Source organism: Mytilus californianus, unplaced genomic scaffold (assembly GCF_021869535.1).
Source record: "Mytilus californianus isolate M0D057914Y unplaced genomic scaffold, xbMytCali1.0.p SCAF_10, whole genome shotgun sequence".
Taxonomy (NCBI): domain Eukaryota; kingdom Metazoa; phylum Mollusca; class Bivalvia; order Mytilida; family Mytilidae; genus Mytilus; species Mytilus californianus.
Genome location: NW_026262582.1, coordinates 64,140,107 through 64,164,709, shown reverse-complemented (window position 1 = coordinate 64,164,709; position 24,603 = coordinate 64,140,107). Strand labels below are relative to the sequence as shown.

Below are 24,603 nucleotides of genomic sequence, written 5' to 3'. Positions count from 1 at the left end.
CTCTGTCAAGGCGAGACAAAAATGGTGGATCAAACCTGGTTTTACAGCTATCTAAACCTCCCACTTGTATGACAGCTGTTTATAGTTCTGTAACATGGATAAAATTAGGTGAACAACCCAAACAGATATAATTGGGATCCAGCAGACCTCTGTTCCTACCTTTCACTGGTTTACTGTTCACATGCTTTTTTAAATGTCTTCTTGATGTATTGCCCTATAAATTCTTTAAAAAGAACTAGTTTTATATCATATACTATCATTGTACAATATTATGTTGATAGTATAAATTCAGAACTAGACATACCAATCTTGTAAATCCACCATGAGCTACACATACTCCACCAGGTAAATCTCCTGACATCTACAATACATAAAATAATGAGTCAGTGTTTGAATAAATGTCTCTTCAGTGATGTTTGAGGCCTAAATATTTGAAAAATCAAAAGTCAAAACAAAGCTGATCAAACCAAAAAAAAATGTACAAGAAGATGTTGCATATGTCATCCCACAACAACTTATGAACATGTTTGTATATTATCACAAACAGATCTACAGTAATTCAGAAGGTCTTTGGTTTAATAAAAAATTGGCCCAGCATTTATGCAAACTTTGCTGATAAATTTATTACACTTCTGATTATTACTGGACAGTCAGTCTTATTACTGGACAGTCGGTCTAGGGAAACAAATCTTTTACTAAACCCTTTTATCACATGTTATATGACTTTTGTGAATGTCCGAAGGAATATTTGACAGATCATATTGTTTGTATAAAAATGCTTCAAACTGGCATCAACTTAATTATCAGGTGCTAATTACAAACCTGTATCAGTCCTTCCATATCTTTGTAGTCATAGGAACAAAGGATTTTATTGGTTGATGGATCTATCTGATCCAATGAGGCCTGGTTGACCTCCAAGATCACAGGAACTCTTGACTCTGACCAGTGTTGTTTGAATGCATTAAACCTCTGAAAGATTATGATTAAAGAAATAAGTGATGAAATTAAAAGCTGTTTCCTGTGATTTGTTTGCAAGGAAGAAACTAAATTATTTAATTTAAAAAGTTTTATAACAATCACAATTACAACCTACTTCAAGAAGTGAATACAATATGAAATGGAAAACATGTATAAAAGATATTAAAACTTGACAGTCAAATATTATTCAAATTGACATGTGTTCTAATACAAAATTGTTTCATTATTATTTGTTGGATACCAATTTTTGTGAATTAGATAGATATAGATGAACCAAAAATTAAACTGTTCAACGAAGTATAAATTTCACAAATGGTAGTATGCAAACTTTGGCAAAACTATGAAATCAAGTATCAATAAAAATATAATTATACAATTAACATAATGTAAATTCAGAAATTATTGTGAGGTTTTTACTATTGCAAATAAGGGGACTGGATGAGTATTGCAATAATAAGAACTCGCATTCTTAAATCTGACCACATATATTTGAATGCAGCTTTTCCTGTAATTGAAATGACTATTCTCAAATCTTGGTCCGTCATGTAGAAATCGCAATAGTTTATGAATGTACAGTAATTAAATAAGGATTCCCATATAGACAATAATCCATGCTAGTAACAGATGCTCTCTCTTCAAATGTTTTGTCCCTGTCATAACATGCCATTTCAAACTCCTTAAGTCCCTTGTTTATGCCTCTGTTATTATCAAATCATCAATTTTCTGAATATAAGTTATTGTCAAAAAGAGTGTTTGTTACAATGAAAAACAATAGTCAGGGCTCACACTACTTCAGAATCATAGGGAGAGGTGACTTCTCTTTTTGAAACTGAGAGGGAGAAGTGGTGAGATTTGAGAGAAGTGCTCGTTCGCTCGCGGCGCTCCAATGTTTGGTTTTTCTATAATACAAAGGGCCATATGTATCTTATTTTTTCATATTGCTCAATTTGTACCTGGGAGTACAATAAAAGTAACAATTCAAATTCAAAGTTGTTTAATTTTATCATATCTAGTTGCACAATCATATTAGTACTCTTGTCAGAAAAAAAAAGTTTAATATCTAGCAATAATAAAAAAGATTTTTTTTATATCAAAAAGGAAAAGAAAGTTGTTATTTCAATTCAAAATATACTCTGTTATGCTTGTGAAATTCAGTGGTTAAAATTCTCATTTAAAAGATATATAAATTTAACACAGTTAAGCTTGGACATAGTATAGTAGTCCCAGAGTTGAGCAATTTTAATTAATAAATTGAAACAATTCATATACATGGAAATATATACATTAATCAAGTAGATATAACCAAAAGTATGTTAATGCGCGTAGAATGCGTAATTTTTCCTTTTGGGATCAATATTCCTCTGTCAGCTGTGCCATTCATTCTTCAATAGTCATTATCGTAAGAATCCGGATTTCTGTCATAGCTGGTCTGGTTCTGATTGGTAGTTTAGTACAAATATTTCAATGGCGGACGAAGAAGAAAAATTTACAAAAATAAACGATGTTTGACACGCTATTTGGAAAGGAATATGACGTTTTTAATGCAATACATGGATAACAAATTTACTTCAGGCAAATTTCATCATGTTCTAATGAAGTAACGAACTTATTTTGACGAAAATTAGAATGATTTGATGTACGCTCTTTAACAAGTACCGGAAGTGATAACAAATTTTTATAACATGCAACCAACTTTAAAATCAATGCTTTAACCTCTTTTCTGAAGAAAATAAATCGTTTTTGTCTTTGAATTTCTTTACTTTTTACTGAAAAATTGCTGTTTCATCGACTTGGTAAAAATTGAATATTGCCGATGACGAAAGCAACTGAAAGCGAATATCGTAAACCACAGGGCGACTAGTTTTCGCTTTTGAGGGTCGGGCAAAGCGAAGTGACGGACGGGAAAGCTACATCTTCACCCTAGTTGCCTGGTAGCGAGAGCCCTGAATAGTGTGAAAGATATGAATGCAGAATATTTCACTAGATTCCTTTTAGATACTATCAAATTGTATAAAAAAAATTTACCTTTGGGGTATGGTTCACTTCAGCAAACTTGCTCCTAAATCTCTGAAATAAACAAAAAACACATTGTTAACCAACTTAAAATTCATTATTGCAGTTTAATGCTTAGTAATTATAATGATTCCATGAAAACATGTGTTCTTGTCATTATGTGGGAGGTGAATCAGATGCCTTAAGTTGTAAAAATCAGTGCCTTCAGCACAGTACATCAGAAAACATATCAACAACTCATTAGAGTATCCAGTAGGTGAGTTAAATTTTCTTCCCCTTCCCAACATGTCTTTATTTGCCGTTGGAAGTCACAATGTTCTGACTGTTCTCCAAGCCTTTCCGATTTTTGCATTTGTAATTGATTTATCAAATTATTTTTTTCTCATCCTGAACATGCATGAAATATTTGGAACGTGATGTTAGGCAAATAACTATCAATGTATAATCTCATGAAAACATGTACTATTCATACTTAAGGTGGTACATAACACTACAGGGAGATAACTCTGTAAAAATCAGCTGAACGTTTTAATTACGTTCTATTGTTAAGGAAATATTAAGCTTCTCAATGATCAAAATTAGTGTTTGTCAAACTGCTATATATCCAATGAAATTTTTCCAATAAAGTGTGTGGTTCAAGTTTTTTGAAATTTTTATATTTTTTTCAAAGGGTCAAAGTTAATATTTTGTCAAAATTTTATGAAAATTAAACGAGCCAAATTAATATTAGTCAAGGTGTTTGGTACCACCTCAATAAATAAAACTATTCTAAATTTACACAGTAAAACACCATGATAACCTTACACATTTTTTGCTACTGTCAGGTGTGTTTTGATTTCAGTTTGTGAGCGTTTTTTTTTTTAAAGATTTGTCACCCATTCACAATTTGGAGCATGCTTTTGGTAAATATCAACAAAAAAATCTGAAATGTTAAATTACCAGTGCTTCAGTTAGTAAGTCAGCTCTGTGGTCCGTAGAAAACTTCATGGAGTCTGTCTTCTTTGGTCCTTTCTTCATGGTGATGATAAACTCATTATTCCCCGGAGCTTTTACATTTGGTACGATACCAACAAACTCACTATACGGCCACTGGAAATACATAATGTTAAAACATTCTATTACTTTAAAACGATCAAAGGGGGTATCACCTTCTGAGGAAAATTTATAGCTGTAAATCTGATATAAAATATATTTCAGATGTAAATCATCCCTAGGTATGTGTGTGGAGGAGATAATTGGTTGAATTAGATTTGTCTGAACAACATGAATGGCCTGGCTCGCTAAAAAAGCTTGAAAGCATTGTCTGAACTGCAGGATGTTGATCCTAGGTATCCTCTTTAAAGACTTTTGGCGGGGTGAACACTACAATGTACCACTTTTTGTGGTTAAATCTCATTGTGTGTGTGTGTTCAAAATGCAGTTAAGTTTGCTTGTTCTTTATGAGGACCATGCGATCAGTATCACTTTTGATAACTACATGTACCTACTGAAAGGATAACAATGCGATCATGGAGCAACTAATAAAACAGGTTACGATTGTTTTCTTTCTATATCTAAAATAGCTAACATTAAAATATAAGTTCACCTAGCAAATCAGCAAAGATATGATCTAAGCATTATCTACAAACTCCAGTAATTAGCTCCTCATTTATCTTTATAGTGTAACAACAAACCTGATTAGTTATTTCCAAGGACTGTGGGTTATATGTTGTTATGCCTAGTGTACCCACTGAAAATATTCTTTTATATCTGAAATAAATAGACATGTTTATTGTGTACACCAATGTAATGCCTTAATACCAGTATAAATGCTTTAATTTCATTTTTTTCAGGTTTATTACCAACATGACCAAGATCACATTTGCATAATTTTCAACAGAAATTCATGTTTCTCGTTGGCAACCAACCTTTATACTTACTGCAGACCCTTACCCTTTCCACATATTCAAAATAAGTCAAATTTTTAATCTTTGATTAATACTTGTAGACCACAGAATACAACAATGTATGTTATACAATTTTATGTGTTCTATGTACTGTTTAACATGTAGCTATGAAAAAAATCAATTTAGAAGAAAAGGAGATGATATAAGAGGAAAACAATTGATGATTTTATAGTCAAAATTTGTAGTAACTGTTTTTTTTTCGTTTTAAATATTGATATTATGCAGTTTTACTTTCTAACATGATTACAGACTAACTGTGCATTCTTTTCTGAATCATTTGGACTAGAAAACATTCAACAAAACCAGTTTTGATATTCCCAAAACTAATTTAACTGTACTACAGCCTAATGTAGTTGAAAAGTTTGTATGCAAGTAACTAATGGTCTAGACTTAGGGTAACTGAACACTTCTCAAACCTCCTTCCTTATATCCCTTTTACATGTATGTTAATGTTTTTTCTGTCAATAAAAGATGATTCAACAGGAAGTTTATTTGCTTTTTACTTATTGATTGTTGATTAACTGATTGTGTTTAACACCACCTTCAGCACTATTGGCTATATTGTGGTGGTCTGTTTTGATTGGTGGAGGAAGATGGAGTGCACCTTTCTGCAGGAAAATTGACAATTCTAGTCATTCAAGATTAGAGTTAAAAGCACCTGCCAGGCATGGCGTTTGAGCTTGCAACCTCATTGCTGACAGGCTAGTGATGCAGTTAATGAAGTTAGATCACTCAGCCACAGAGGCCCCAATTTTGATTTTTGAAGACAGTATGGCAATCTTTGTATGAAGTAATTGACTGGGTTACTGTCTCGTTAATTTAACCTCAATTTCAATTGGTAAATACTGGGGCCGGTACTTACCACCCAACCTTGACTTTAAATCGTTTTTAACTTATACTTACTTCCCTTTCCATGAGTGCTTTGTTATGAAATAACACGCCACATCCTGGTTATCTTTCATTGACGACATCTTGTCACCTGAAATTAGATATTTTCAAACTGCATTCATGTTATTTGTGCAGTCAAATTGTACTGGCTAAAAAATAATCAGGATGAACTTAGACTGATAATGCATGTATCATATCTTATTCATCAGGTCAACAATGCTTCTTTTTTATGTGTTTAGGCCTAAACAAAAAAAATTGTTTGGTTCGGGTAACATGTCCAAAACATTTAGGTGGGGTAGGTAGGCATTTTTTTTCAGCAAGTATTAAGACATTGATAGTGCTCAGAATGACCCTCTGACAATATATAGTTATCACACAATGCTAATAAAAAAATTAGGGTCAGCTTTTTTTTTAAGGTAGGGTCGGGTTACCTGAACCAAACAATTTTTTTTTCGAGGCCTTAACTCAAAAGTACATTTATGGAAAATTTGAATGTTGTACTCATCACATTGAAATTTCATGATAGATTGATTGGCTTTAAAAGCCACTTTTTGTACTATTGTACTATTTCATTGCTGTCTGTTTTTATTGAAGGAGGAAGACAGAGTGCCAGGAGAGAACCACTAAACTTCAATAGGAAAACTGACAATCTTATCAATTGAGATTGGAGTCAAGTGCACCTGCCACATGCAGGATTCAAATTCATAACCTCAGTCATTTGTCAGTGTTGACAGGCTAGTGAAGCAGTAGTTGGACTTATTAGACCACAGTGGCCCCTCATGATGATAGAGCTATGATGCATATCTAAAGACTTATTTTCGGGAATACTTTATTTTGCGTTCAGCCCTTTTTAGCCCATTTTGCGGCGATCTAATTTCGCCATTCTCAAATTTACTTGATGTAGTTAAGTAAGGAAAAATCCAAGTTTAACATATTCGCGACAATTTATATTCACAATATTTTTCTACTCGCAAAAATAAATTGCTTGCGAAAATTAGTTGGTGTACAGTAATCAACAGTGTTTAACACCAAAATTTAAATTGCAGGCAAGGATATTGACAATAGAGTTTTTCAGCTACAGACAAGAAATAACAGAAAAACTTGATTTTGTGAAGTTAATCTTTCCTCCACGATTGTTCTCGCAAAAGAAGAGGGCGCCCTTATTTCTTGATAAATTCTTAAATCATTTACCTTACATGTATTTATATTAATATGCAATTTCAAAACCCCAAAATTTACTGATAATTATCAAAATATAATGCTTCCTTACAAATTTCTTGCATAAAGCATTATAAAGTGCAAAACATAATTGGTCATTACAAATGTAGTTCAGATTTGGTGTTTCAGACTGCTACCACTGTTTTGTCCTTCAAACATTGAACTGTTGAATACTGTTAAATTGACAACAACACTTAACATACTTAAATTAACTGCAACTTTTATTGGTCGACATGTTTTGCCAGTCTTCGGGACAAGGTGGGACCATAAAAAAGAATAGGTTGGTTTGCCCTAACCCGACCGACCCATAAAAAAGCACCTGAGTCAAAATCTTTTTTTAATCAAAATTCGCGATGTTGTTTTTTTTGCGAAGTTTTGTCGTATCCTTATCCGTCTTCAGTTTGTTGCATAGAATAACCTGATCCTATCTGACCGCTCTTTATCACAGGGCAATTTGTGTTATGTATTAAAGCCTCCAATTGATACGGATGAAAAACAACATGTCTAGTACAAATAAAGGTTGGATTAAAATCAAACCCCGTAGTTTCCAACAAATTCTAAACGCAAAAACATGGGAAGAGGTGTTTGATAAAGTGTGTGATGACGATTTCATGCTACGGAAAACTGATGAAATTTGTGTGACTGTCTCTGACCGATGGGGACACTCGTTTGAGCCCGATTTTGAGGAACCAATCCAAGTTGTTCAGGAATTTGATTCGACATTAAAATTTGATTAAAATGATATTATTCTGACAGACATGACAGAAGTTCTGACAACAGTGTTTTGTTCACGTGTTTTGTATTTGAATTTTGTATTCAAATAAACTTCTTCTTAGTATGAGTTTCCTTTAATTAGGAGACCCTCTAAATATATACATATGGAGTTTCTCCTTAACTTTAAAATTTTAAAGAATAAAACAAAAACGTTTTTTCCAACATATGTACAGCACATATAAATATAAAACAATAAAAGTATCATGCATGGCATATTTACAGGGACCTTTTTATTAATTATTTAATTTCATTTTCATAGCTTTCAATATTTGTCCAGAGCTTCTTTACATTTCTTACAATTGTTATATGACAGACTCTGTGTCGGTATATATATGTCACTTATGATAATCACTATTTACATTTGTTTGTCATTTCCTCCATTTTGAGATATATGTATATATATACGTATGTGCAAATTCAGCAATATATGTCTTGCTCATGATTTGTAGTCCATGATTTTCAATCTTTTTATATGCATTTGGAATAACATATTTCTGGTTTTGTTTTCAATATTTTCCGGGAATTTTTCACAGTTATCAATTCAAACAGCTCCTTATATTTTGAACAGTCTATAAGCAATTGTACTATCGCAGTTTTGTTTGTAAAGGTGCAGTTCCATTTTGTTGGTGTGATTTTATCAGTGATCTCTTTTCTTATTTCAGGGAAATATTTTTCTCTCGTAGTACTGAGTTTAAACTTGTTTAAAATGTGTGTCTGTATTTACAATGTAAACATTCAGAAAAAAGTGTGAACATAGAGGTGGAATGCTGAAAAAAAAACTGTTAATAGAAAAGATCTTTATACTACACATAGATCCTGGCATATACATGTATGTGTCTGACAATTTATACAAAACTCTATAATAGTCTTTCATTTTAAAAGTTGTTTACAAGGTAAAATAATTTGTTCCCCTATTTTTATCTAAAAGTAAAAAAAAAAAAGAATTTCCCTACCTACCTACCCACACACAAGACTGGTGGGTAGGGTTTGGGCAAACAGAAATATTTTTAAGTCTGGCCTGATCAAGGTATACAGAAATTAGAATCCCTGAAGTAAATGACATTATGATTTGTACTTCAGGGATTCTAATTTCTGTATAGAAGATCTAATCGACAAAACATGTCGACCAATTAAAGTTGCAGTCGTCAATTTAAAAGTATTTAATTAGTTTTATTTGACAACCCTGCATATCATCGGTGTTCACTAAAGGGAACTCTTAGCTAAACGAAATTTAGGAGGAGTTGGTTCAGCAGTTTTTTTATAGAACTGTTGAGTAAATCTAACAGTATTTTATCAATGGATGACCCCGTTTCACTTTCAAAGTGGTATCCTTTTGAATTACTTTATAAGTGCCAGATTTCTGCACAATCTCACCAACATTCATACTTTCCCAATTTCTGATAAATAACAAACATTACGTTTTCAATTGTTTTTTATTGAATCTGGCTTGTTTTAATAAACATGATAAATGTGAAGTGTTCTAGTCAGAAATTCATGAAATCTGTAGGAATAATCAAAATCACTAAGTTGATTCCTGAAATTTTCAAATTACTAAATTAAGTGATAATAAAATCACTTGTTATGTTTAAGGATGTTTGCTCCTCTGTTTCAAAATAACAAACTTTTTAAAAGACTGTTATACATTGATAGAATAAAAATAAAGGAACTTAAAAATCATAAAAAAAATGATAGGTCTGTGTCCTTGTTTTTGAAATATAATCAACTGAAGTTTGGAGGGAAATGATTCTCTCTAGATTTTCCATTGGCACCTTTTTTCTTTGAAAAGCGACGAAAAAATAACAAGGATTTCATAAGATTTAAAAAAATGGAGTTTTAAACTATTTATTATAAAATTATGAAAAGAAAAGTAGGGATGTAGGGGTTAGCGGAAAATTTTCTATGGTACTACATGGATAAAACTAGAGAATCCCGAATATCTAACAAAAAGTCAAAAACAAGAGTAGGAAACATCCTTAAGTACAATGTAGCAGCCCTCAAAGTAGCTTCTGAAATGAGGTTGCCAATTGGCCACCAGACATGAAAATTTAGTGGCCAACTCAAAATTTCAGTGGCCAGGAAATAATTTCAGGTTGCCTACGTTCTTTTTATAGCTTAACAACCCTTGTGAAATAAAAGTATTAAGTTTTTGTTGTGTTTTTATGCTGACGAGTGTAGAAAATAGTTTGTACAAATCAACTGTTAAAAACCACATGATATATTTGATATTATATTCATTGACATTCATGTATATGTTTTAAAACAGTCTGCGACGTTAAGCGGTAGCCCAAAGCCCAAATCTAGTAAAAATCTCATCGGATTCGTGCAGAAGCACTGGTGATTGCCCGATCGGTCAATTGAACATCTGAAATCGTTTGCTAAATTGTAGCCAGTATTTTATTGAATCTATGAGAACAAGTTACAAAATTGTCGCCGACCTTGTTTCCATCTGTTTACTGACGAAATCAAGAACGAGGCTCGACCATGTGCTTTCAAATAACACAATCTATAAATGCCAATGGTTTTCTTTGTAACGGCACGTTATAGTCCAAGTTGTGACTGAGTGCGGAAATACGAAGATAGATATATATAAATCATGTCAGTAAGTCAACGACAACAAATTGCTTACAAATGAACTACAAGAACCTGATGCAACAAAGCACTGACAAGATCACGCTTAAATCTAAAAGCTTGAAATACAGTGAAAATTTGTGTTACTGTCAAGCGCTCAGACGATTTTTAAAACCCGACTCTGATCAGGGCAAACTTTCCGAAAATTTAAGGTCGCCAGATTTTCAATATTCTAATAGCCTAAATGGCGACCAGTTATGAATTTTTGGTCGCCAATCAGCTTTAAAAGTCGCCCAGGCGACCATTTCAGTAGACTAAATTGAGGGCTGTGTAGTACACCAGACTATGGCCCTGAAAAACCATCAACAATATTTTGGCAATGAAACTTTTTTCTGATCTTTAAGGGTGGATTTATGGGTTCTATTTTCAGAGAAACAAACAATTTCATGCAAATTTGATTCCGACTACACCATAAATGAGCATAGTTTCCTGAAAATTTGTAAAACTAATAACCATTGGAAGCTCATGATAGACAGCTTCATATCATTTATGGACAAAGGCTTAACTTGATTGTTATATAAATTTCAAATCAAATAAATTTTCCTATATTATGCAGATTTGAAAGGCACATGCAAAAACATTTTAATCCCTAATCTTTTCCTGTCTCAGAATCAAATTATGCAATATGATTTTATTAACAAATGTAAATATATTCAGTCTTCATGTGTCAAAATCTTGCAGAAAGCAGGATAGGTTTTTTTCAATTATTCAGAAATCCATTTCGAAAGTAAATATTTAGGTCCTGTCATATGATTACGGTCCCGACTGGGGAGGGGATACTTCCGACAAATCATCCTATTTTTAAACAACATCAGAACAGACTATGCGAACCTTAATCAACTATTTCGGTGACAAGCTTCCTGCAAGACTCGAATAGTCTACAGATTAAGCACGTTAAGCTATTACATCAAAACAAATATCAATCAAAAACATCTAAATAAATCTGCATCAGAAACTTTGACTTGGCGGCTGCCATGTTTATATATTTCATTTCCTGTCATGCGCGTGGCAGATAACTCCCACATCACGTAAATCCACGACACACGCGAGACACGCACCTTGCATGGCAACGTAAGCGTCCTGGGAGATGTGTATTCCCCCAAAATGACAGGTATGATGATTGGCGTGCTAAAAGTAAATGACAGAGATCTCGTGTCTAATTGTTCATTGCATAATTCAGAATTTTCTATTAATTTTAAACGATTTTCAGGAACTGTTGAAATAAAAATAAAAAGGGGGCGGGGCTGGGGTGATTCTGAAGATTATTTGATTTATTGATTGATTTAATGATCATCAGCGGTGTTATTTAAGTGATATTGACTACCTTCTTTGTCCCAGTAGAACTTAAGATACTTATACTGGTTTAATGTGAATTTAGTCCTTGTGTATTGTTTTTGATTGACAATCATGATGATCGAGACACTCGGGGCTCGACCATGCATGGTATCCGTCTTACTTTTGGTCAACTTTTATTCTAGAACCTAGGCAAATATTATTTTTTTTATTTCAAAATGATTTGTTTTTATTGTCAGCAAAGCAAGTTGGGTCAAAGGCATATACCAGTACTTATTTCTAGTGTAGCAGATAAACATTCCACACGCTAGATAACTTAAATCTTGACCATTCAGTTCAGATAAAATCTTGTTTTTATGTTTCATAATCTAGTCACACACTATTAAAAAACATGTATTGAACACTAAACAAGGGATTGCTTAATTTTCAAGGCAGGAGATTCTGGGGTCCAGACTCCTATCACTTTTTTTACAATTCTAATTGTGATTTGAATTACAGGGCATTGTTGTAGCTGTATTTCAAAAGTTTTTAGTCGGTGTTTCAATTTTCGGTCTTGTAACCCTTTTCATATGATGTGATAAATAACATAAATACATACCCTATCATTTATTGAAGAACAAATAATGTACGTAAACATATCAAAAATAGATTTAACAAATATATGATGCATTTACGACTATTATCTGAGAAAAAAATCGACATCTGATTAGTTTCAGATGCTTATGATCATGATTCAATAAGCAACCTTGTCATATTTTCATCTTAATTTCTTAACCTTATTATGTATCACGTTGCTTGGAAAAGTGACATATTCCAGCGGCTCATCCCTACTACTCATCACATGTGGCCGAGAGTTGTCTCATTGACAACCCTACCATGTCTTCTTATTTTTATTGATTGATTGATTGATTGGTGTTTAAAGCCACTTTCAGCACTATTGTGCTATTTCGTGACAGTCAATTTTTATCGATGGGGGAAGCCGGAGAGCCCGGAGAGAACCACCGACCATCGGTAGGAAAACTTACAATCCTATTCAAATTAAGATTGGAGTCGAGCGCACCTCTGACGTGCGGCATTCGAACTCACAACATCAGTATTGACAGGCTAGTGATACAGTAGTTGGACTACTTAGACCATTCGGCCACCGAGGCCCCGTTCTTATTTATTTTTATATTGACGTATTGTATAGACAACTTATTATTGTTGTGGACTTTATGTCGTCCTCTATATGCCTTTTAATTATTTGTGTCGTTCTGTTGCTGTCTCGTTGACGTTTACCGGACATTTCCTTTTATTTGTTATCTAAATACCGCCTTGATGTGTCTATTCTTAAAATGCTAAGCCATAAGTTTTTGTTGTTGCACGAAGGGGTTTGGATGGATTGGATTCAAGAAAATTTGTTGCAACCGACAACAGTTTTCAAGTTTCTTTTTGTAATTCCACCAAAACATTAATTTTGTAAATTGATAAAAGATCGTCCCCGTTAATATCATTCGACGCGCCAAGTTATGCTAATTTAATTCATCTATTTTCGTTTTAGAAATGAATGGTGAGACAGAGCCTTACACTGAAACGCAAGTTATGATCGAAACCGAGAATAAGATTTTAGAACAAGTTCCAAAAAATACTGAATTCATAGCGGTCGTAGACGATGGGGAAGAAAATGACAGAAACCAGTTGAACGTAAAAGAACACTTGCACGTGCAAGGCAAATACGTGACGTTAGACTTGTCATGTTGCGGAATTATGAAAGTGCCGGTGGAAACATTTGAATATGAAAATCTCACAACGCTCTATTTGCAAGACAATAACCTATGTGGAATTCCAGATGATTTGATTTCATTGCAGAATTTGGAAACCCTCGTTCTTGCCAAAAATAAAATAAAAGTTCTAAGCAGAACTGTTTATTTACTTGATAAACTTGTACAACTAGATATATCTGACAATGACATTGAAGAAATTCTCCCAGATGTAGCTGGCCTTGAAAGTTTACGGGAGTTCAGGGTCAATGGGAATCGACTGGATGAAATCCCTTCACAAATTGGTTACTTACGAAAGTTGAGAATTCTTACACTTAACGACAACAGGCTAAAAGATTTACCAAAGTCCGTTTCAAACTTGGAAAACTTGAAGATTTTATCATTGGATGGAAACAGTCTTGAATTTTTGAGCCCTGAGATATGCAGAATTGACGGATTAAAGCAACTGACTCTCTCGGGGAACCAAATTACCAATTTGCCACGAGACACGGAAAATTTTCTCGCTTTAGAAAAACTCAATCTTGACGACAACGATTTTGAATTTATCCCTATTCAAGTTTTATGGTTGGAAAATCTTGCTGAGCTGGCACTCTCTGGAAATCGCCTAAAAGAAATTCAACCAGAAATTGGTCAATTGAAAAATCTAACTATTTTAGGTTTAAACAGCAATGATCTTGAAGAAATACCAGAGGAGTTGTTTCAATTGCAACGGTTAGAGGTCATTGGGCTAGAAAACAACAAAATTACCGTTATTCCTGACTCTATTGCAAAACTCTATGACCTCCGAGAGCTCTATTTAGGAGATAATCGGATCAAAGAAGTTCCCGAAAACTTATGCTGGTGCTCACAGTTGGAAGTTTTGAGCTTGCTGAAAAACGACCTATCATCATTCCCCATCGAAATCGAGAATCTTCGAAAACTGCATACCCTTGTGCTTTCAAATAATCATTTCAAGACTATACCGGATGCCATTGGTTCTCTTGTTCATCTTGAAATTTTGTCAGCAGATGGCAATGAGTTGGAGACTTTAGCAGACGACGTCAAAGGCCTTATTAGACTTCGTCAGTTGAACTTGAACAATAACAAGTTTTCGATATTTCCCAAGGTCATCTGTGAGCTCAAACTTCTGGAAGTCTTAGATATAAGTAACAATTCGGTTGAATTTCTTCCACCCGTCATTTCTCAACTTGAAAGACTTGTTGTTTTGAAACTTAACCAAAATCACATTAAATCATTTGATAATGATCTCTGTGCACTGAAAGAACTACAGGTTTTAGACATGTCAACGAATCTTCTGCAGGAAGTTCCAGAAACAGTTGCTGACATGGAGAATCTCAACGACCTTGACCTTTCAAATAACTTGTTTATAGAATTTCCAAAAACTGTTTTCTCAATACCAAACCTAGAAAGGTTAAAATTTGACCAAGAAAACGGAAATCAGCTTCCAATAATTCCAGACGAGATTGAGTTTTCAAGTATTTCTTATCTAATTCTTTCAAGGAACTCACTACGAACGCTTCCAAACACCATAAGTGGCATGCGCAACATCAAGTCGATTATCGCAGACCACAATGACATTCACACATTACCAAAAACCATCTGCGATATTCCACAGTTACAAGTTTTGCATTTGAATGACAACTGTTTGACATCTCTCCCAGAAAACTTTGATAACTTATCAAAGCTGAAGGACCTTCGTATCCATAACAATCCATTGAAAACTCCACCAATGGACGTCTGCGTTAGTGGTGTAATGCAGCCGATTGGTCGTTTCATCAGAAGAGCACTAGAACGAGAAGGTTAGTATTTGTTTTATGGAAAATTCATGAGGGTCTGGATGGGGTTTACAAAATAGAGAATAATGAGAGAAAAATGCAGAATAAATGGCAAAAAAATAAAGAATAGAGAAAATAGGCCCAAAAAGAAATAGAGAATAATGGGGTGCTGATGAATATAAAGATTAGAGAATAATTGTCAAATAAATAAAGAATAGAGAAGAATGGTATCAAAAATAAAGGAATAAAGAAACGAAGGACTCCCATCCAGACCTCTTTCATGAACGTGAGTTTTGAAATTGCTTATTGTGTCGTGATTTGTTTTCGTGCATTGAAATTGTTTAGGAGTTGGTGCTTTACTCTTATGAATTTTGCTTTAACGCTTATGAATTGAAAAATTGGAAAAAATTTAAATGTGGTTTTGGGTTAATCTTGGTGTAATGGGTATAGTGTGTCTTTTTATGTTGTAATGTTGCACTACTGTTTCAGGTTAGGGTGAAGGTTGGCGCCTGTTAAAACGTTTAAACCCGCTGCATTTGTATGTACATGTCCTAAGTCAGGAGCCTGTTGTTCAGTGGTTGTCGTTTGTTGATGTGTTTCTTAAGTGTTTCTCGTTTTTTTTATATAGATTAGACCGTTGGTTTTCCTGTTTGAATTGTTTTACACTAGTCATTTGGGGCCCTTTATAGCTTGCTGTTCGGTGTGAGCCAAAGCTCCGTGCAGTGGCTCCGTGTTGAACTTGAAGGCCGTACTTTGACATATAATTGTTTACTTTTTACACATTGTGACCTGAATGGAGAGTTATCTCATTGGCACTCATACCACATCTTCTTATTTCTATATCTATTTATATATGGTTTGGATTTATCTTGGTTTAATGGGTATATCTATCTATATATGGTTTGGGTTTATCTTGGTTTAATGTGTATATCTATCTATATATGGTTTGGGTTGATCTAGGTTTAATGTGTATATCTTTTATATATGGTTTGGGTTTATCTTGGTTTAATGGGTATATCTATCTATATATGGTTTGGGTTTATCTTGGTTTAATGGGTATATCTATCTATATATGGTTTGGGTTTATCTTGGTTTAATGGGTATATCTATCTATATATGGTTTGGGTTTATCTTGGTTTAATGGGTATATCTATCTATATATGGTTTGGGTTGATCTAGGTTTAATGTGTATATCTATCTATATATGGTTTGGGTTTGATCTTGGTTTAATGTGCATATCTATCTATATATGGTTTGGGTTTATCTTGGTTTAATGGGTATATTTATCTACATATGGTTTGGGTTTATCTTGGTTTATTGTGTATATCTATATATCTATCTATCTATATATATAATGTGCAAAAATGCGTCCGAAGCGCTTTTCAGATCGATTTACCTTCAACAGGAACGCTACAAAAATGATATCCAAGAAGGTACAAATATTTGATGATCTATATGTCGATCAAAATGGACCAAAGTATAATAGGCAAAACCGTCTAATGCAGCTTTTCCTGCCGGAAATGGACCCTTAGTTTCATGATAACTTCTTATTTACCCACGTATACAATTTAAGAAATATTCATGTCATTGTCGAAGCATTAACTACAGGACTATTGATATTCCCGGGGACTAACAATCCTCCGGGAGTGGTATCGACCTGGTGCTAGTAAATATGAATAACACAGAATAAATTTGGTTCGTCCGAAGTTTTCTATATAGAATAGCCAAAACCATATGAAATAATTTATAAGATTTTATATTTTCTTATAAATTGATTGGTTAAAGGCGACTAAACGTACAGCGGCAAATATTACATACAAATTCAGGATCGATACATTATTATGAATCATAGAAGACTAGTCTGCGCTCGCGGCGAACACTCTTTCTAAATATAGGCAGTGGAAGTTATTTTAAAATAACATTGAATGTATCAATTTATCAAACCTGATAATACCTGTCTGAGAGCTGTCTTACAGAACTTTTCATTTTTTTGTATGCATTCACGAGTGATCATGACATTTGTGTTTGTGTAATTAAAACTGATTAACAGTGTTTTCCCATTTTATATTGAAGTGACCTAATTATATAATTGGATGTGTTTGTAGATTTCTTCATTAACAAATTTGAAGGTAAAATTATTTCTATTCTTATTTAATTTTTATAGGAAGACATACATTTATTTTACTTGGTCTTGCAAGACAAAATCGCTGTCTTGTGTTTTAAAAAACACCCCTTAACTACAATTTATTTTTATATTTAGGTATATTACATCATAGCTTGAGAAAAGTATGCTCAAATTATTGTATTCACTTTAGTAATCATTGTTCTGAGTATTTTAAATGTTGCACAATTATAAAAGATCGACAACTTTTTTAAAGTATATATTGACAAACCTACACTGAGACTTGTAGCGTTTTTTCAACCAACACAATTGACTAAATTCAAACCAAATGTCAGCAAGGATTTATATAGCACTTATAAATCCCTGCTGTCAGTGAAGTTGATCTTTAAATTTTGAAACACATGGTATGTTTTTCTATAAAATTTAAATTTAAAGGAACAAATGTATAGAAATTATGTAAATAATCTTAATATGGGCTAGTTCTTAGAAGGAGCTTAATTGTAAATTATAAAATGCTTCGGCGAACTAATATTTACAGTACATTTGATCTAATCTGGTTTTTTTTCTATTGGCTAAAACATATGCCACGTGGTGTTGTCACAAACTTTCATATTGTATGAAAACCAGTTACACGCCACCAATGATATCTGATTAACAATAGGTAAATCTATTGAAACAAAATCAATACTATATACTAAGTATGACTATTAATATTTGTTCTTGAATTAGATATATATATATATATAACATTAATTCACATTTATTGTTGATATGAGAATTGAAAGGAACTTATAGAAGTATATTTCGATAAGAAAACATTGACACTGCACATTTTGAAACAAGAAGAGCTTTTGCTCTTCATGCAAAATGTACTCCTTCACTTTCGTTCATATCAATGATAACTATCAAAATTTGCATTCACTTCTTATTTGTAATGCTCGGCTCTGTCATGAACCCATGCAGTTTAACGCCCTTATATGAATGAATCCCAACAAGAAAACGAACCAAACGACATCTAGAGCGCAACAATATACTGTGTCTATACGTCATGTTTAGCTCTAAATGGTCTCGTCCGCCACGAAATAGCCACTAGAGGTGAAAGTGGCGTTAAACACCTGAATCAATCAATCAAATAGTCTCGAGTTCATAAATGTTGTGAGAAAATCAAACAGAAAATATCAAAGACCTAGCTGCAATAAACACAAAATTATTCTGTTTGTTTTGGTTAAGAATATTCTTTTTGTTTTTTTCAAATATCCTCTAAACAATAAATATTCAAAATTTCCTGAAATCTACCAAAATTGCAGTTTGAACCACATTAAGGCATTTTTGGTTTGGTTACATGTTAGAAATAAGCCATAACATTGTAAGAAACTTCAAATTACACACACGAAGCTTTGATTTGGGGGAAAGATAGTGTAACTGAAAAATATTTCTGGTATGAAATGAATTAATGGCAAGTTTGCTATACTCTAACAGGGGCGTAGCTACCCGGAGGTACGGCAGCACGTGCATCCACGTCGTTTTCACAGAGAGAGAGAGAGTGAGGGACAAAGTTAACATATAGGAATTGGTCTTTTTATATGTATGCATTTTATAAACTTCACAAAGAATAAAAGCAAGAGGAATACACATGCAGTGGAATTTTTAATCTTGTAAGACATGTATGTGTACAATAAATAAAATTAAGAATGGAAATGGGGAATGTGTCAAAGAGACAACAACCCGACCATAGAGCAGACAACAGCCGAAGGCCACCAATGGGTCTTCATTGCAGCGAGAAACTCCCGCACCCGGAGGCGTCCTTCAGCTGGCCCCTAAACAAATATGTATACTAGTTCAGTGATAATGGACGTCATACTAAACTCCAAATTATACACAAGAAACTAAAACTAAAAATGATACAAGACTAACAAAGGCCAGAGGCTTCTGACTTGGGACAGGCGCAAAAATGCGGCGGGGTTAAACATGTTTTTTGAGATCTCAACCCTTCCCCTATGCCTCTAGCCAATGTAGAAAAAAGAAACGCACAACAGTACGCACAGTAAAACTCAGTTTAAGAGAAGTCCGAGTCCGATGTTAGAATAGGAAACAAAAGAAAATAAACAAAATTACAATAATACATAAATAACAACAGACTACTAGCAGTTACTGACATGCCAGCTCCAGACCTCAATTAAACTGATTGAAAGATTATGTCTTCATCATATGAATATCAGGCACAATCCCTCCTGTTAGGGGTTTAGTAGTATACCATCATAAAATATATGAGAAGAACATAACCCGTGTCATGCCAACAACTGGTTTTAGAATAAATATGTTTAATTCCGATGCAAAGACCCTATACATACAACTGGTGTAAACTTAGAGGAACTTTTTGTATTACGGGCATTGTTTAGAAAATACCAGCTACATAGTTGTTGGTACCACAACCATACCGTATACTCGCTTTGAGTGCAAAAAAAAACATAACCCCTTTAGGGTTAACAAAAAAACTTGAAAATTATTATTTTCCGCTTCGCCCCATAGCACACATCTTACTAGAATGAAGACTCTTCAACTCGTATCGATCCGGGAATAATGACTGTTACCTTGTGAACTAGTTCAATATTGACTAAGTATGTAGGTCTTGACAACACGAATAGTTCATTTTCACATCATGTCAACGTATCTCTCCTGTGTGCATGTAATATTTGCTACCGGACATTAATAACCATTCAATCAATCAATAGTTTCCGTTTACTAGTAGATGAGAAGTTGGAACTGCTGCTATTATAAAAAAAAGTACACATTTTCCAGTACATGTTTTACGTTTTTATTTATTTTACAAAAAAAAATCTTTTATATAGATTCGATAATTCGAAGTCGTTTCTATATGGGCCGGCTATACGAATGGTTGATTGTTAAGCCATTTAAATAAATTGTTAATTCTAGCTCGTTTTACTGGACTATTAGGCCATTCAATTTTTAAAAGAACTGTCTGTCCGAGTAGGACACTAAACTGCTGATTCTTGTTCGAAAGATACACCAAACTTTTATTACACGTATCTTCACTGTTAACATCTAGATATTGCCATACAACTGGTCAAATGCATATGCATTTGTTAATTAGCTGGCTAATTAAAAAGGCAGATCATGATAAAGATCGTGATCAAAGTACTATTTCCTCTGAAAAAGTTCATTAATTTCAACTTCGAATATTCCTAACTACGTAAAATTCGAAATTCCCATCTCTCTCTTGTAGAGTTTACCCACAAAATTTTTAAACATCTAAATATATATGTTAAGCAAAATATATGAGAATGTGTCCACCAAGTATTTGGTATCCATGATGTTTATGCTAACAGAAACTCCACATATAGTATTGTGTTTATGTTTATTGTTTATTTTTTTTAAATCTACTTTGCTCAATACAAATACTAGCATATGGAACAAATCTCCGTGATTTTAAAAGCTTTCACGTACAAAAAACGCAAGCGACAATGTTAAGTCTTCATTCGACTCGTAGTTGACCAAAAAACCACAACAAAAATGTCCAAGTTTTATTTCGGTTGTGATTGTTTTGAAACGCTATATATGCGGAGTAAGTCAGGGAAGTTTCCTGTGCAAAAATACCTATCGGAGACATTAAAAGTTTACTTTCTTTTTTGACTTTTTCATATCAACTTCGAGTACTGTCACAGAAGCTTGCCAGATACTGACATTTTATGTCACATCCAGCAATGTTATTAGAATTAATAAAAAGAGGCCCTCTTCATTGCAAAATTTATTTCGCAGTTCAATCCGAAATTGTTCATTTTGCAAGTTTTTATGATAAAAGTAGCATGTAGTGAAGAGTTATTTGTACGAAAAACATTTGTCAATGATACATCGCACCTCACATGAGGGTCTGGATGGGGTCCCTTGTTTGCTATTCTTTATCTATTTTGCTCATTATTCTCTATTCTTTAATATATTTAAGCATCCCATTATTATCTATTCTTATTTTTTGGCACTTTGTTCTGCCCTTTTTGTACATTATTCTCTATTCTGTAAACCCTACACAGACCCTCTCACATGTACGGCTGTCAAGAGAAATCCCCAAATTCATGTGTCATATACATTTTTTCTCTTTTCAGAACTTCTTTTAATGAAGATGATCAATGTTATCAAGACTTATTTGAACAAGAACGAGTTGCGATACCTGATGAAGAAGTTCCGGTTTCCAGAAGAAAAAATGGCGGAGCTCGAGCAGACGTATTATGGGAAGGACAAATTGCAAGATAGAGTGTATCATGCCATGCTATTCTGGAAAGAGTTTAAAGGCCCTCTAGCAAATATTGAAGAACTTATTCGAGTTTTTCATGTCATTGGTTACGATGACCTCTGTCTTAAGTTACGTGCAATGAAGATATATGCACAGAGGTTAAGACTTTAAAAAATGTCAATTACGCGCGAAAATTGAAGGCATTATAGGACTGACACTAAATTATATGCGAACGATTTATATAATTATACTGCCAAACATTTTGTCTTGGAAACATTTCACTATCTCTTTGCTTAAATATAAATGATGTAAATGTTACACTGTGTTTAAAAATACCCTTGAAAAGTTATGAAATATAAAACTTTTCATCAAATATTTTGTATGATACAAGAGTTGACATTCTCATTTGATCAAAAACAATATATAACTACACTGGCGAGTATTTGGTTATTATTCGGATAATCTTCTCTTCTCAAGATTGAATTGATTGCCATGAACAACAAAATGCATGTCAAATGCAGTTGCCAAATTGTAGATAGTCACACAAGCTCTTTATATCCTAAATAGTTTTTGCTACATAGATGAATTTGTTTTAATCTTTCTTCTTTTCTTTGCCAAGATCAAGAGAAATTTAAAAGGAAATATTATCATGAAATTACTATCAACGAAATTGTCTATCTCATCGTTAAAGACCTTCAAGTGGACGTAAAGATGAAGAACTGCAATACAAGCATTAGACTTTTAATATGTATTTATTTCTTAATGTTACATTGGACTGTTGTCAATGTTACATCCAACCCATGTTCTTTTAAACCTGCAATAGGCGGATTTAGTTTGTTGGAAGTTGGACAGGGGCCCCGGCCCCCTTATGGAACTAAATACATGTATATGGTTACTGCATGGACATTTTACAAGTCTAACGTTGTCTTGTCGATGAGATTTCCCCTCCCCTTTAAAAAAAATCTGGATCCTCACCTTGTAACTAAGAATGCACACTCGAGTGGATTTAGACATATCCACCTGTCTATTGTTGATGATTATATATTGACTTCTAGGTGTTGTTATTTGTGTCGTTGGATTACTGTCTTTTTATTCACATACAGCATGGGTATTGAATTTTCCGTTCTGCTTCTTTTATTTTCAATAGTCTTCTTGAATAGACTCTCAATTGAAATGTTTCATATTTTTCATGTCAGGGCCTTTTATAGACGACTATAGGGATGGGTTTTTCTCATTGTTGAAGGCCGTAACGGTTGTCTATAATTGCTTACATCCACTTCATTTGAACTTGGGTGGATAGTTGTCTCATTGGCAATCATACCACATCTCCTTATTTCTATATCAACTTTTTGACACCTTTCCACCTAACCTTTGGTTAAGTATTTTATTTTGAACCTTCAACGGTTCTTTCTGTACATAAAAGTAAGCTACAATCAAGAAAGTGTGTGTGCGTGTAAAGTAAGATAGGTTTTTTTAAAGAATTGTTTTTGCTATTTGTGATGTTTTTGCTGGAGAGTGTATAGTGCTACATTTTCAAATGAACATAAGTTTTATTTAAGTCTCTTCATTTTATGTCTCATATCAGAGAGAGCTAATTGCAAGCTATAGAATCATTTTCAAAGCTGCTATGTGAGGGTCTGGATGGGGTTTACAGAATAGAGAAGAATGGACAAAAAGTGCAGAATAAAGGGCCAAAAATAAATAATAGTGAAAAATTGACCATAAAAATACAGAATTGTTCACACAAGAGTTGGCCATTTGAAATGGTTCATGAGGGTCTGGATGAGGTTTACAGAATAGGGAATATGGGCAAAACTTAAGAATAAAGGGTAAAAAAAGTATAGAGAAAACTAGGCAACACTTGATGGGGTGCTAAAATATTAAGAATAGAGAATAATGGGCTAAAAAATAATGATTACAGAAATGAAGAACCTCCCATCCGTCTGTTGCTGGGCTTTCCTATTTGCTTTGAGTTATTCAGATTTTAAAGGACTAAGTATTAGACAAACTGTTATCTGTATTGTTAGTTCGAAGTATAGATGTATATTTTACTATAAACATTGTTTCCATTTATACATTTATGTATGTGTGTTTCTTTACTTTTATATTGAAGCCTTTTCTATTTAGCCATTTACAGTTAAATGTAGAATAGTGCAATGTTATTTAAAATTGTTATTCAAAATAAAAAAAAGAGAACATTTAAAATTTGTCTTATTTTGATAAAAAGTGCCCTAACTACATTCCAGCTTCGTGAGTTGTTTATGGTTTGCAGGCCGAGTGATACATTAGTCAAAACGACCCGGTCTGATGTTAACGTCGCAATTTCATGGACGTGTTATAAATCCTGAATCTTTTTTTATGCCCCCGCAACTAAAAGTTGGGGGGGGGGGGGGGGCATACTGTTTTACCCCTGTCCGTCTGTCCGTCTGTCCGTCCTCTCGTCCGTCCCATTATGGATATATAGTTATTCCAGATAACTACTCCTACAGTTTGAATGCTAGGCAGTTTTCACTTTGCTGGCTGTTTGTACATAAATTGAAGGTGTGCCTGTTGTTAGGGTTTTGATTTTTTATTAATATTTGCTCTTTTGGGAGATAGTTGAACTTTATCATTTTTTTTAGTATTTACTTGCTTAAGAGGTGCATAGGGTTTCCGGATAACTCCTCCTACAGTTTGAATGCTAGGAAGTTTTCACTTTGCTGGCCTGTTTGTACATATATTGAAGGTGAGCATGTGGTGAGGGTTTTGATTTTTTTTTATATTTGCTCTTTTGGGAGATAGTTGAACTTTGTCATTTTTTTTAGTATTTACTTGCTTAAGAGGTGCATAGCGTTTCCGGATAACTCCTCCTACAGTTTGAATCCTCGGAAGTTTTCACTTTGCTGGCTGTTTGTACTTATGTTGAAAGCTAGTGTGCATGTGGTCAGGGTTTTGATTTCTAGTTTGGGAGATAGTTGAACTT

General features: G+C 33.6%; 2 protein-coding genes across 3 annotated transcripts in view; one reads left to right on the top strand and one right to left on the bottom strand.

Annotated features, from left to right (window-relative positions):
• Window positions 1–11,421, bottom strand: part of LOC127718385 (dnaJ homolog subfamily C member 13-like) — a 76,483-nt gene extending 65,062 nt beyond the window's left edge. The window contains exons 1-7 of the mRNA XM_052224374.1: window positions 11,277–11,421; window positions 5,841–5,916; window positions 4,665–4,740; window positions 3,931–4,080; window positions 3,004–3,045; window positions 823–969; window positions 305–361 (exon numbers count right to left, since the gene is read on the bottom strand). Of these exons, the coding sequence (XP_052080334.1) occupies window positions 305–361; window positions 823–969; window positions 3,004–3,045; window positions 3,931–4,080; window positions 4,665–4,740; window positions 5,841–5,908 (540 nt within the window). The 5' untranslated portion in view covers window positions 5,909–5,916; window positions 11,277–11,421. The remainder of the gene's footprint in view (window positions 1–304; window positions 362–822; window positions 970–3,003; window positions 3,046–3,930; window positions 4,081–4,664; window positions 4,741–5,840; window positions 5,917–11,276) is intronic.
• A 57-nt stretch (window positions 11,422–11,478) lies between these two features.
• On the top strand, window positions 11,479–23,842 carry LOC127718384 (leucine-rich repeat and death domain-containing protein 1-like). Of its 2 annotated transcripts, XM_052224372.1 has the most exons (4): window positions 11,479–11,556; window positions 13,279–15,297; window positions 17,379–17,402; window positions 21,514–23,842. In XM_052224372.1, exons 1-4 carry the CDS (start codon window positions 11,550–11,552, stop codon window positions 21,810–21,812), a joined length of 2,349 nt encoding a protein of 782 aa, XP_052080332.1. In that variant the 5' UTR covers window positions 11,479–11,549; the 3' UTR covers window positions 21,813–23,842. The 2 variants fall into 2 exon arrangements, with proteins under 2 accessions (XP_052080332.1, XP_052080333.1); XM_052224373.1 differs by lacking the exon at window positions 17,379–17,402.
• The last annotated feature ends 761 nt before the right edge of the window (window positions 23,843–24,603 follow it).

Bases quoted from the DNA above. Each gene is read 5' to 3' on its own strand.
- LOC127718384 (XM_052224372.1), top strand. The intron at 15,298-17,378 runs GTTAGTATTTGT...ATGTGTTTGTAG, and splicing joins AAGAGCACTAGAACGAGAAG to ATTTCTTCATTAACAAATTT. The intron at 17,403-21,513 runs GTAAAATTATTT...TTCTCTTTTCAG, and splicing joins CTTCATTAACAAATTTGAAG to AACTTCTTTTAATGAAGATG.